This window comes from Microcebus murinus, chromosome 12 (assembly GCF_040939455.1).
Source record: "Microcebus murinus isolate Inina chromosome 12, M.murinus_Inina_mat1.0, whole genome shotgun sequence".
Classification (NCBI taxonomy): Eukaryota; Metazoa; Chordata; class Mammalia; order Primates; family Cheirogaleidae; genus Microcebus; species Microcebus murinus.
The window spans coordinates 47,029,752-47,041,884 of record NC_134115.1 but is presented as its reverse complement, the minus strand read 5'-3'; the positions used below and the strand labels follow the sequence as shown (position 1 = coordinate 47,041,884).

General features: G+C 37.4%; 1 protein-coding gene across 2 annotated transcripts in view; it reads right to left on the bottom strand.

The window, feature by feature from the left end:
* Positions 1 to 12,133, bottom strand: part of FOCAD (focadhesin) — a 265,358-nt gene that overhangs the window by 98,657 nt on the left and 154,568 nt on the right. For both annotated transcript variants that reach the window (XM_076008775.1, XM_012769776.3), the window contains exons 16-18: positions 7,197 to 7,331; positions 1,884 to 1,934; positions 849 to 932 (exon numbers count right to left, since the gene is read on the bottom strand). In XM_076008775.1, coding sequence (XP_075864890.1) covers positions 849 to 932; positions 1,884 to 1,934; positions 7,197 to 7,331 — 270 coding nt within the window. The remainder of the gene's footprint in view (positions 1 to 848; positions 933 to 1,883; positions 1,935 to 7,196; positions 7,332 to 12,133) is intronic.

Genomic DNA, 12,133 nt, shown 5'->3' with positions numbered 1-12,133 from the left:
TGTATAAACTCAATCCAGAAGAAAAGCCAAACCCATTTTAATGCCTGAGGATCCCAAGAAATGCACACCAAGCCTTCTTGTCATTTGATATCTAAGACAGATTCTGAGTAATGTTACATTTAACTTCATCTAACATAACATCTTCCTTACACTCCAGGGCATTCAATAAACATCTGTATGCATTTGAATTAGTAATGGCACTATGAGATATGAAATCAGACATTTAATAAGTTAACATGACATTAATTTGAAGATGATTATATTTGGTAGATACTAGAAAAGATTCTATGTTCTTAGTTTGGTCTAAAAACTAAGATAATAACATACTGTGTGCTAAACCTTAAAAGGTAGTGATACTTTCTTCATCCAGTTCTCTGGAGTTAACCTATGCATCATTCCATACAATACTAATAAATAGCAGATATTTTCATATGGCATCTCATTCTTTATCACAAATAAAAATCTGTGGCTGCACAGGTAATATAAAATCTTAGTCTATGCAAGCCATGCTTGGTTTCTAAGTCCAAGATGGCATTCTAAGGCAAAGTGGTTCCTATAGTGGCACAGATCTTCTGGAACAAGCCATATACCCAGTCACCTTAGATAGTTTCATTTGTATCTTAGGTGTCTTCCATCTGCTTCAAAGAGATTTAAATTCATGATCTGTGAAGGCTAAGACCTCTACAGTCATTTACAGATGAAACAAACAATGAATGTGAATTCTAGACAACATACCTAGAGTTATATATATATTTATCAAGCAAGGATCTCCAAAGAGGGGAGATACAAATAAAGTTGTAAACTCTAGCAAAGTAAAAAGATACCAGTAAGAAAACAGGACTGCCTACCTTTTCGGGCAGATGAAGAATGGTGTGTTCTCCTGCACTAAAGTGGGACAGAGATTTATACGCAGCATTTGCTACAACTGGGTCCTAGATAGGGGAAAAGAAAAGCAAGTAAAAAAACAAACAACATGTACTGAACACCAAATCTGGAGAAGGACAGAAAACCATTCCAACCAATCCCAAGGTTCTAGAGTCAGTGCTAGTGCTTTGGAAATGATTTTCAAGTCTTGCCTGGGCCAAAAGAACATACTCTAGCAATTTCAGAAGAAAGATCAAGGAACTTTATCGTTATTTCAAAAGAAAATATTGTGGTGGGAAGAGTGAAAGGGGCTGAGGAGAAAAGAAAAACCAGAAAAAAAAAAATCAGCATGAATATTTTTCTGGAGATCTGGCCCCAATTAAAGAAAATAGAAAATAGCATTGGGCAAAGAGATCAAAAACACTAAATTTTTATACTAGTTAGGACACTGAACATAAAATAATTCATAATGGCTCAGGTCTCATAAGCAGTATGAGTTAGGGGAAGGAGTATGAGGGTTTCAAGTCTGATGAGCCTGGGTTTGGATCCTAGCCTGGGTTTGGATCCTGACTGCCACTGTTACAAGGACAAGTTAGTTTCCAGACTCTAAGTTCATTCACCCATCAGCTGGCTACAGTGGGGTATAACATCACCAACAGTCCTATGTTTCTTGATTGGAAATGATACCTCGAAAAGGGCCTGTACTTTTTTGCTTATTTGGGTATGCTTCTTGCTGGGGAGAAGCAAAGCAGGGGAGGGGAAGGACCATGTAAAAATACAAGATAATGTCAAAAATCTCTCTTCACATCTACCAGATTCAAAAGCATTATGGGGCATAATGCGCAATTACTGGGCATAAACTGACAATTTTTAAAACCAAAATTTATTAATAGTCATACTTTTTTTTAAATCAAGAAGTCATCAATTCAAGGGACTTATATTTGTTACTCTGAGAGACTAATTTCACAGTTCTTTCCCCAGCTTTGTTGTGATTCACCTGACACTCCTTGTAATAGTACCTTGTTTTGAGTGTGAGTCCAGAGGAAGCTGAGGACTTGAACTTTAAAATTCTGAAAAATCAAACAACAAAATAAATTTTTAAGTTAAAGCTAAAACTGAGATAAGCAATCCAAAGTAGCAAATAATGGAAATTAAATCACTTTTAAAATTACACCAGCAGTAATTGACTTAATCCATATTCACCCACCATTCATAAGATGTAAATATTCAGAAACATGCCCATTTTCAAAACACATGGATATTCTAAACACACTTAGATTTTAAGATTAAATTTTGAAAGCTAATCATTTCCTGCTGACCCCTCAGGTACTAATAAAATATTACTCTTTCATGCCACTGTTCTTGATCCCCTACCAGAAGAGAGTTTTCCTTTCTCCAAGCAGCCAGATGGCACATGGCACACTTTAGCATCTGGTATGATTCACCCCCTATTGGCTGTACGCTCCTTAGGGCAGTGGCTGTATCTTTTACATTTCAAAGAGTAGACCACAGAGCCCAGACGTTTTCTCAAAAATGACAAATATGTAACAAATAACTGAGCATAAAAGACATTTATCTTCCAACGCTCAGTGTCTTCATTTCAGCCACATTTAACTTTGTGCCCTTCTAAATAAGGTTCTTCTACACCTCCTTGCCTTTGCAAATTCTATTCCACAAACATCAACGGGAAACAAGGGTATATTAATTCTTCAAGACTTAGTTCAATATCACCACCTAACTAAAGTTTCCTTAGATTCCTCCTAAGAATGTTTGTCACTTCCTCACCATAATCTCATTGCCTTTTGATTAACTGTAGTCATCAAATGTTGTAATTATCATTGTTCATGTCTATGTCCTTTACCAACCTTTGAGCTTCTGGAAAGCAGGGACTGACAATAAGGTACTATGGAAAAATATAGGCTATGGAGCTAGACAGTCTTGGGTTTAGACACCAGCTTTAACTTAGCTTTTTAACTATAATCTTGGTCAAGTTACTTGCCTGGCACATAGCAGATACTTAATGGACATTTGTTTAACAAATGGATAGGTCTCTCAAAACCTCAATGTCTTTAGTTTTACAATAGAAAAAATATACCTTCCTATAAGATAGCAGAACTAATTGGTATAAATTAGAGAGTGCTAGGGATTTAATAGGAACTCAAAAATAGTATCTACTATATTTATTAGTATCTCTAAGGCCTAGTATAGTTTTAATAAATATATTCTAAGTCAATGAATAAATGTACCAAGTAGTGTGCAAAGCAATTCAGAAAATACATTGCAATTGAATCATGGACTCTATTTTCAACAAGCTTATAGTTTAATAGAGAAAATAATATAGGCATATAGATATCTGTAGTATAAAATAGAAATAAATATTTTTAGAACAGCATACATAAATAACTTTGAGAATAATAAACTCCTGCTTGCAAACAAATTCTCAAAGGATGGGATGCATTAAAAAACAATTATATAGTTCCTAAAATAGATTTTAAAATTAGAGATGAAAAGGAAAGTAATTCTAGACAGAAGGAATATCGTGTTTCCCCTACCCATAAAATAAGCCCTAGCAGGATTTCTAAGCATTTGTGCAATATAAGCCCTACCCTGAAAATAAGACCTAGTGATGGGCGTGGCTTCACAGCATATCTGCACAACCCATGCATTTCGTCGAAGAGCGGTAAAGAAGATGAGCAGCCCTTCTCATCTGCCCCATCGTGACAGCTACTATCCCAGAGGTGACCAGAAAGGTGAGGGCAGCCCCACCAACAAGGTTGTCTCCCAGTCAGACCCTGGCCATCCTGTGTGTGCTACAAGCTGAGGCTTTGTGGGGAAAATAACACATTCCCTGAAAATAAGCCCTAGGGTGTCTTCTTGAAGAAAAATAAATATAAGACCCTGTCTTATTTTCGGGGAAACACGGTAACAATGATTTGAAACTAGAAAACTCACTGAAATAACAAGCCTCAGAACTTTCAGTCAACATGTCTTGAGTGCTTACTGCATGTGCCAGGTGCTACCCTAACTGCTCCACCCGCATTATCTCCTGCAGCTCTCACAGCTGCCTTTGAGATACCTACCATGTTTCCCCGAAAATAAGACTCACCCATAAAATAAGCCCTAACAGGATTTCTAAGCATTTGCGCAATAGAAGCCCTACCCAGAACATAAGACCTAGTGATGGGAGTCGCTAAGCAGCGTATGTGCACAACCCATGCATTTCGTCGTGGAGCGGGAAAGAAGACGAGCAGCCCTTACTGCCCCATGAAAGCTCTATTGCCCCATGAGAGCTCTCATCTGCCCCATGAGAGCTCTATTGCTCGACAAGAGAGATTGGGGTCAATGGTTCTAAAGGAAATAGAGTCGCCAGAAATTCAGGATGGAATTTGGGGTTTGGAGAGTTATGATAATGTTCCAGAAGAAGACGACTTAACTATATTTGAATAAATGTAGATTGTTGTACTGTACTTTAAAAAAAGAACACATCCCCTGAAAATAAGCTCTAGGGTGTCTTCTTGAGGAAAAATAAATATAAGACTCTGTCTTATTTTCGGGGAAACACGGTAACAGGAACAAAGGAAAAGAAGTAGAAAAGTTTGGAGGCAGATAAGGAAACTGAAAGTGATTTAGCTTTTCTGGAGTGCAGGCTACAGAACAACAGAGTGATACCAGATTCTAGAAGGCCTTATGGTCTTGGTATAAAGAGGTTGGATGTCCTGTTAGGCAAACATAAGTCATCAAGATGACTAGGAATAGAAGTGACCTAAGAAATACTTTGGGCAAATTAAATTCAACTCTGGCCCACATCCAAACAAATTCTAACCAATTAAAAGAAAACAGGCCGGGCGCTGTGGCTCACGCCTGTAATCCTAGCTCTTGGGAGGCCGAGGCGGGCGGATTGCTCAAGGTCAGGAGTTCAAAACCAGCCTGAGCAAGAGCGAGACCCCATCTCTACTATAAACAGAAAGAAATTAATTGGCCAACTGATATATATATAAAAAAAAAAAAAATTAGCCGGGCATAGTGGCGCATGCCTGTAGTCCCAGCTACTCGGGAGGCTGAGGCAGAAGGATCACTCGAGCCCAGGAGTTTGAGGTTGCTGTGAGCTAGGCTGATGCCACGGCACTCACTCTAGCCTGGGCAACAAAGCGAGACTCTGTCTCAAAAAAAAAAAAAAAAAAAAAAAGAAAAGAAAACAAATCATCTTACACACACAGGGACAGAGGGAAGGAAGAAGGGAAGGGAGGCAGGGTCTCGCCCTGCACATTTTTTCACTTCTGCTTCCAAGGGGACTATGGTCACTGAAGGGCCCCCCACCCCTTGCAAACTGGGAGGGAAGAGAAGGATAGAATGGCTCCAAAGCAGTCTGCCTGAACAACAGGGGAACCCTAACATTATATAAGCATAAAGTTAAACCAAAATGAGATACCAGTGGAAAAGAATATAAAATCTGAAAGAAAAAAAAATCTAGTCCAAAACACAATTCACAGCCATGGCCAAGCAAACATAAGAAACTAACACCCAAACCACTTCATAAATTAACCTGTAGTAAAATCTGAATAACTCAAAGTATAAGCAAATACAGAGGTATATGATTTCAGCCCCAGAAGACAGAAAATAAATATATACAATATTCCCTTACTTTGGTTTTTAGTCTTAGCTCCTTATCAGTAGCCCTGCAGATTGTCTGACAATATAAAAGCAAGTAGCTATGAATTGTAGCCATAAAAAAGACTGTTGGTGAGCTATATACTCTAGGAGACACAAATTGATGCTTTTTTTAATGCCCTAAAACAAAAACTCACAGGTGAGAAATAAACTCAAAATACCCTTCATTGGTCCAGTCATTCATTCAACAACTATTTACTGAGTATATCTTACATGCCAGGCATATTGCTAGGTATTGTATGCTCAGTAAGGATAGATTTGATTTTATTCTTTTCCTTTCCATAAAGCACACATAAGATATTTTAATGAGAAAACAAAAGCAAATCCTAGTCTCATGTTTCTAACCAAAGATACTCAAAACTAGTTTTACCCTGCCCATCCTTTCTAACTGCAACTTTGTGACCATGTAATAAAAGCCAATTAAAGATTTTTTTTTTAAGTTTAAACCTTTAAAATATATATTAAATGATCAGGCTAGCTAAAAGGTACTCAATACATACTTTCCTTATATCAAACAAGCTAATATTTCAGTACAATGTAACTATACAGAATATACACAATACACATGTGTTCACAAAAACTCAGTCATTGTGCAGAATTTAGAATGGGTAGAAAAGGTATCATCCCATAAGCCTGTTGAATAACGTGATCTCAAACATAAAAGAGACTATTACTGGAATCTTATTATTGGAGTGGTAGTTTATCAAAGCATATGAAGGACTAAATCATACTAAAAGTTCAAGACTATAAGTGAAAATTAATTGCTGCTCTTCAAAGGAAAAGGAAAAAAGGTGAGCATGAAAAAAATGTGACTAACAAAAATAGAAACATAAATGTAATTCACTCATTTCACTTGAAGAGATAATGAAGAATATGTTAAGCAGCAATATATGACTCTTATAGCAAAGAATCTTCCACCAAGTGTTTCAACTCATTACAATGACAGAGTAATTGATAAAACTGGAAAAGTCTGTCCTGCCTTTATTAAAGCCTTTGTAACTTATTTTCTAGAATTTAAAACGTTAACAAAATGATTTTAAACTGTTGCCCTTATGAATTCTATTACATTATTTTAGAAACAGTATTTTTAACATATTGATCTTTTAAAATCCTGACCATACTCTCATAATGGAAACTGGGGGCTGGGCACGGACTAGCACTCTGGGAGGCCGAGGTGGGAGGATTGCTTGAAGTCAGGAGATTCAGACCAGCCTAAACAATGGCGAGACCCCATCTCTACAAAAAATAGGAAAAAATTAGCCAGGCATGGTGGTGTATGCCTATACTCTCAGCTACTCAGGAGGCTGAGGCAGGAGCATCACTTGAACCCAGGAGTTTGAGGTTGCTATGAGCTATTATGACATGGCTGCACGCTAGCCTGGGTGACAGAGTGAGACCCTGTCGAAAAAAAAAAGAAAGAAAGAAAGAAAAGAAAGAAAGAAATTAACTTGGTATCCTTTATGTAAATAAGTCTTAGACACAGGATTGATAAGAGTAGCTATCCCTCCTACTCCTAACAGTCCATACAGATAGCAACACATTCTTAGAATAAAAAATGCTAAAGGATTTTTGTCAAACAAAAGATTATAAACATTTCAAAAGTTACTAAAACACATATCTTTCCAATGTACAAATAGGCAACTTGTTGTGCTCCAATTGCATACCTCATATTCAGCTGTATTGACTGTTAAGGAAGGAACCAGAGAGAACAGTTCACTCAGGGTCTTCAAAATGAGAGGTCTTGTGTCACAACTCAGCTTTGGGGAGAGAGCATTCCAAGTGGAGCGAATGCAAACAACCTGTGAAGCAAATTTAAAAAGTTAACACCTACCAAAACCCCAACTCATATAAAACCATGAATTAAGAGTACTATTTTTAATGATAAGGAAAGAACGAAAAAACAAGAACATTCCTAGAAATTGAGATATGATAATACCTCTCCAAAGAAATTATAAACTGTTGAAGATCCAGCCTGTCTCACACAATTGCTGTTTTACTATTTTGTTTTGGTTAACCAAGTAAATAACTCACTCTCGTTCTCACAAACACTTGTATGCACACAAACTCCAGATTAGCAATATACATTGCTGAAGAAGCATTCCCTGATCCAAAGAATGGCAAGATAATACTAGTATGTTTATAAATCCATGGTTCTTATAGTTTTTCAGCCCTGCTCAAACTCCATTACCACTTAGAAAATCAGTTATATTAATATATAAAAATCAAGCATTCTCAAATCACCTTATAAGCTTTTAAAGAAGAATAACTGTATTATATAAAATAATTTAAGACATTTTAAAAGTCATCCAGATTTTTTAAGAGGCTATTAAATAAATCTAAAGCCCAGAAAAAATGTTATGTCATTTTTAACTTGACTCAATTTCCTTAAATCAAGTGTTCTCTATTCATCTCAATATTTGATTTTATGGATATTCAAATGTCTTAAGTTTAATTCCAACTGCAGAAAATGATTCTTTTCACTGATAGATATTTTATTAAAATTTTAAAACTCAGATAGGTAGGAAGAGTGCCAACACAGATCAACTGGAGTTTAAGAGGGATTAATCTTTCTAAAATACTCCAATCTCTTCTCTTAATCTGCAATTAATACACACAATTTATCTCTATCTACAAACAAATTTTTTAGAAATCTCTGACTTTATTACATGAGATAGTAAGTTAAAAGATGTCAAAGAAAAATGGGTAATATATGCTTAAGGACACAGTTTAGGGAGAGACTCAAAGGAAAAGACAGCAGAAAAAGTATCTGTCAGTAGACTTGGATTCAGTGTTTTTGCTCTTATTTTCTACTTTCAATGAAACAGAAGAAAAATAAATGGTCTTTGATTTGGGTTCAACTAATATTTACTAAGGGGGAAGTACTATATGTCAGGCATGACAGTAAGCACGTTTATACAAAGAAGTAACTCTAATATTAAAAATCATCAGTGTTTGAAGTAAAAATTCTTTAAAAGCTACTAATTCAGCACCAAGTACATACCCAGAATGATACACCATACTAGAAGAAACAATAAAATATAAAATATAACCTAATCCGTCAAAGAATTTACCACTTTATTGGAAAGGAAAAGAAACGTATGTCATTCTCTATTGCTGGAAACAAAAAGGTACATGATATGATTTTGAACTATTTTCAATAGAAAATCGTTTCAAGAGAAATCCATAAAAAATAGCTTCAAGAGGAATCCAAATGTAAAGATGCAGTATTAAGAGAGGTCAATGGGTGGGAGTCACCAGGGAGGGTATCAAGATGTAAGTCTTGAGAAGAGATTTGAAGAGGGAACGCACAGAATCACGCAGACATGCCACAAGGAAACAGAAAGCATAATCGAACATCAAAAAAAGATGTTATAAGGCACAAAAAGCATGAGTACTGCTGGGAAAAGGCTGGTGGATCATAGAGTACCTAGAATACCAAAGCAGTCTGGACCAGAACCAAAAAGAAAGGGCAGCCTAGAGATTTCTGAGTTGAGAAACACAAAAAACTAAAAAGCTACTCTTAAAAGATTTATTTGATAATCTGATAGCCAAAGTCAAAGCAGTCATCGCATCTCTCTAATTCCTATTTTCACTAGTCCCTAACACATAAACAGTCTCCAATGTTTTCCCATAACATTACACTCAGTAAACTCTCTAATTGCTCATGCTTTCTCACTTCAAATGTCTACCCAATTCCAACCTGTTTTTTCAAGATCTAGTTTAAATCCCACTTCCTCAATTAAGTTTTCTTTTAAAACACAAGACCTCATTTTATCCCTTTCTTGTCTCCAACCTGTAACACTTAAAACTCAGTGACACCCGACTTAGCATTTAATTATATACTGTCTGGTACTGTTCACTATTTTCATGTATGGGAATTATCTCCTCAACTAGAAATTAAGTTCTTAAAAGACAATGACAGTGGTCTTAAGATTCTTGTTCCCCACTCACCTAGCATGGTAATGAGACTATAATAGATTATCAGTACTTATCAAGTAAATGATGGCATTGAACACGAAGAATAGAAAATGTGAGATAAAGAATAAAAGAATTAAAAGAACATGAGGAATGAATTGAAAAGTGAGATGTTTGGAGCCTGGTGGAATAATAGTAACATAAAAAGCAGGAAGGAAGCTGGAAGGAGGAGCACATTTGCAGGAGACAGGGGTAGAGAATGGATGAGTTCAGTTTGAGATATTTTTAACTTGAGTTGATGGAAAGATATCAGACACGAGTATACCACAGGCAAGAGAAAAGAACACAATTCAAATGGGAGGTTGGTTAACAACTCCTTTGTCATTTGGATATTTCTATACTTTGAGATACCATAAAGAGGTATGCCTCACACTGCCACAAACATTCCAATGCACTTTGTGAGTCAACAAAAAAGATTTCTGGCCACCAATTACAGAAGTACAAGGGGGGCCCTGCTCTTTCTAGGAGTGGGCAATGAGGATACATTCTCCAAGTATTTAAAAATATTTGTTTATTTGGTGTAGTTGTCTTTTATTGAACATGTAGAGAGAGAAGGGGAGGTTATTGACTCTCCTATTGGGATTAGGATAAGTGAAAAGGAAGGCATGAGGCCAATTTCTGCATGGAATTCCACTGCGAAAGGCTTTTATCCAGTTGAGGAAGGTTTGGGCTTATTAGTATTTGCTTCTGCATGGAATTCCACTGCGAAAGGCTTTTATCCAGTTGAGGAAGGTTTGGGCTTATTAGTATTTGCTCCAACGAATCTGCAAGTTTTCTCCTTTGTGGACAACATAATTACCAGGTCCTCAGCTCAGTGGTTTGCCTCCACTCAGAAGTTCCCAGTAGGTTCTGTCATTACTGCTGGCCTTTAGGCCCTGAACAGAGGTGATGTAGGGGACCCAGTCACTCTCCAACATGGTGAAACCAAATATAGTCTTGTTCTGTTTCTGAGCTTGCTCCATTATATCCAGGAAGACAGAATCATTTTGCACGGTGACATTGGTGTAATATGTTTCACTGATTCTGAGAGTAATTGACCAAGATATACGAGGATGACTTATGAGATGCCACAGTTATAGGCAGAGGAATGGAAATGTTGAAGTTACCTGAACGAAGGACACAAGAGTTAACATCCAAGTAGGTCTTTCCCATCACAGCAGGTAAGATCTGGGCTGAGGCAACTGGAATACTGAATGTTCTTGAGAAATTTCCTTGAGCACTGTGTTCAGAGTTTCTTGGCAATTCCATTCACTTTCTTGGTAATACTCTGATGAAACATAAAGGGCCTGCATAGCGTTTCCTGTACTGAATGCATTTCCAAGGAGACCATTGTCTTTTCTCTTAAGAATCTTCTTTACCAGTGACTTTGTATGATTACTGATCCTCTCTAAATCCTTTCCACCTGCTTTGATGTGCCCATTTGTTAGATTCCTTTTCATGCAGGTCAGAGCCAGGACACCCATTGCACCAGTACCTACTGAGAACTGGTCACTGAAATAAAAATTTTTATTTTCAGGAAAGAAGATTTCGGCAACTTTGGTGGCTGAGTAGCTTCCATTGAACAGACACAAGGCCACCACGTCCAGGCTGAGCTGGTAGTGGCTAGTCAGTGGATTGTCATGATGTGTGTCCATAGTTTCAATTTCCGCTTGGAATTTATTTTCTAGCTGGCTGATTAGGTGATGATCATGTGTAAAGTTTTCATCATGGCTACGACATGCTCCCAAAGCCATTGTAATCAAGGCAAGCTGTCCAGAGGTTAAATTTGTCACTTTCCAATCTCCAGTGTCTTGGACTCGTTGGAGCAGACATTGCTCTAGGGTTTGGTTCTGGATCCTGACAACTCTGATGGACAACAGGACATTGGCAGCTTTGGTTAAGCTGGTATATTTTGATTTTACTATTGTGTTCAACAGAGATTTTAGGCAGAAGTAGTCTTCTTTACTTACCCCACAGATCGTGCATACTTGGCTTGAAATAAGAGAAAACAGCAAGAGCCCCACTAGGGGTAGCCAGTATGGTTGTCTCATCTCTCCAACAGTGTTCTGGAGTGTTGAGGGCTTGGTTGGCTATTTATCGGGTGATGGGCAGAAGGCAATGAGAGCCCTTCCTTTGGTTTGCCTCAGCCTTCTTCACTTAAGCAAATATATTTATTTTATTATTGTTTTTTATTTCAGCATATTATGGGGGCACAAATGTTAAGGTTACATATATTGCCCAAATATATATATATATATATTTCAGGTCTTCTTCCTAAGAAGTTTGAAAACTAATGCCTGAAATGATACTCTATCTGTGAACTATGAGAAAATATTCCAGAATCTCAGCCATGATGCATAGCCTCAAATGTAAGGTATACTTCGCAGGGAATACTTGTAAACCTAAGCTTGCCCACAGAGAAACAGGAGCAGGAAGACCTCTGGCAAAGAAGGCTGATTTCTCTGACTCTCTGACCTCTTAACCCTGGACTTTTTTTTTTTTTTTTCGAGACAGAGTCTTGCTCTGTTGCTCAGGCTAGAGTGCCGTGGTGTTAGCCTAGCTCACAGCAACCTCAAACTCCTGAGCTCAAGCAATCCTTCTGCCTCAGCCTCCCGAGTAGCTGGGACTACAAGGCATGCGCCACCAT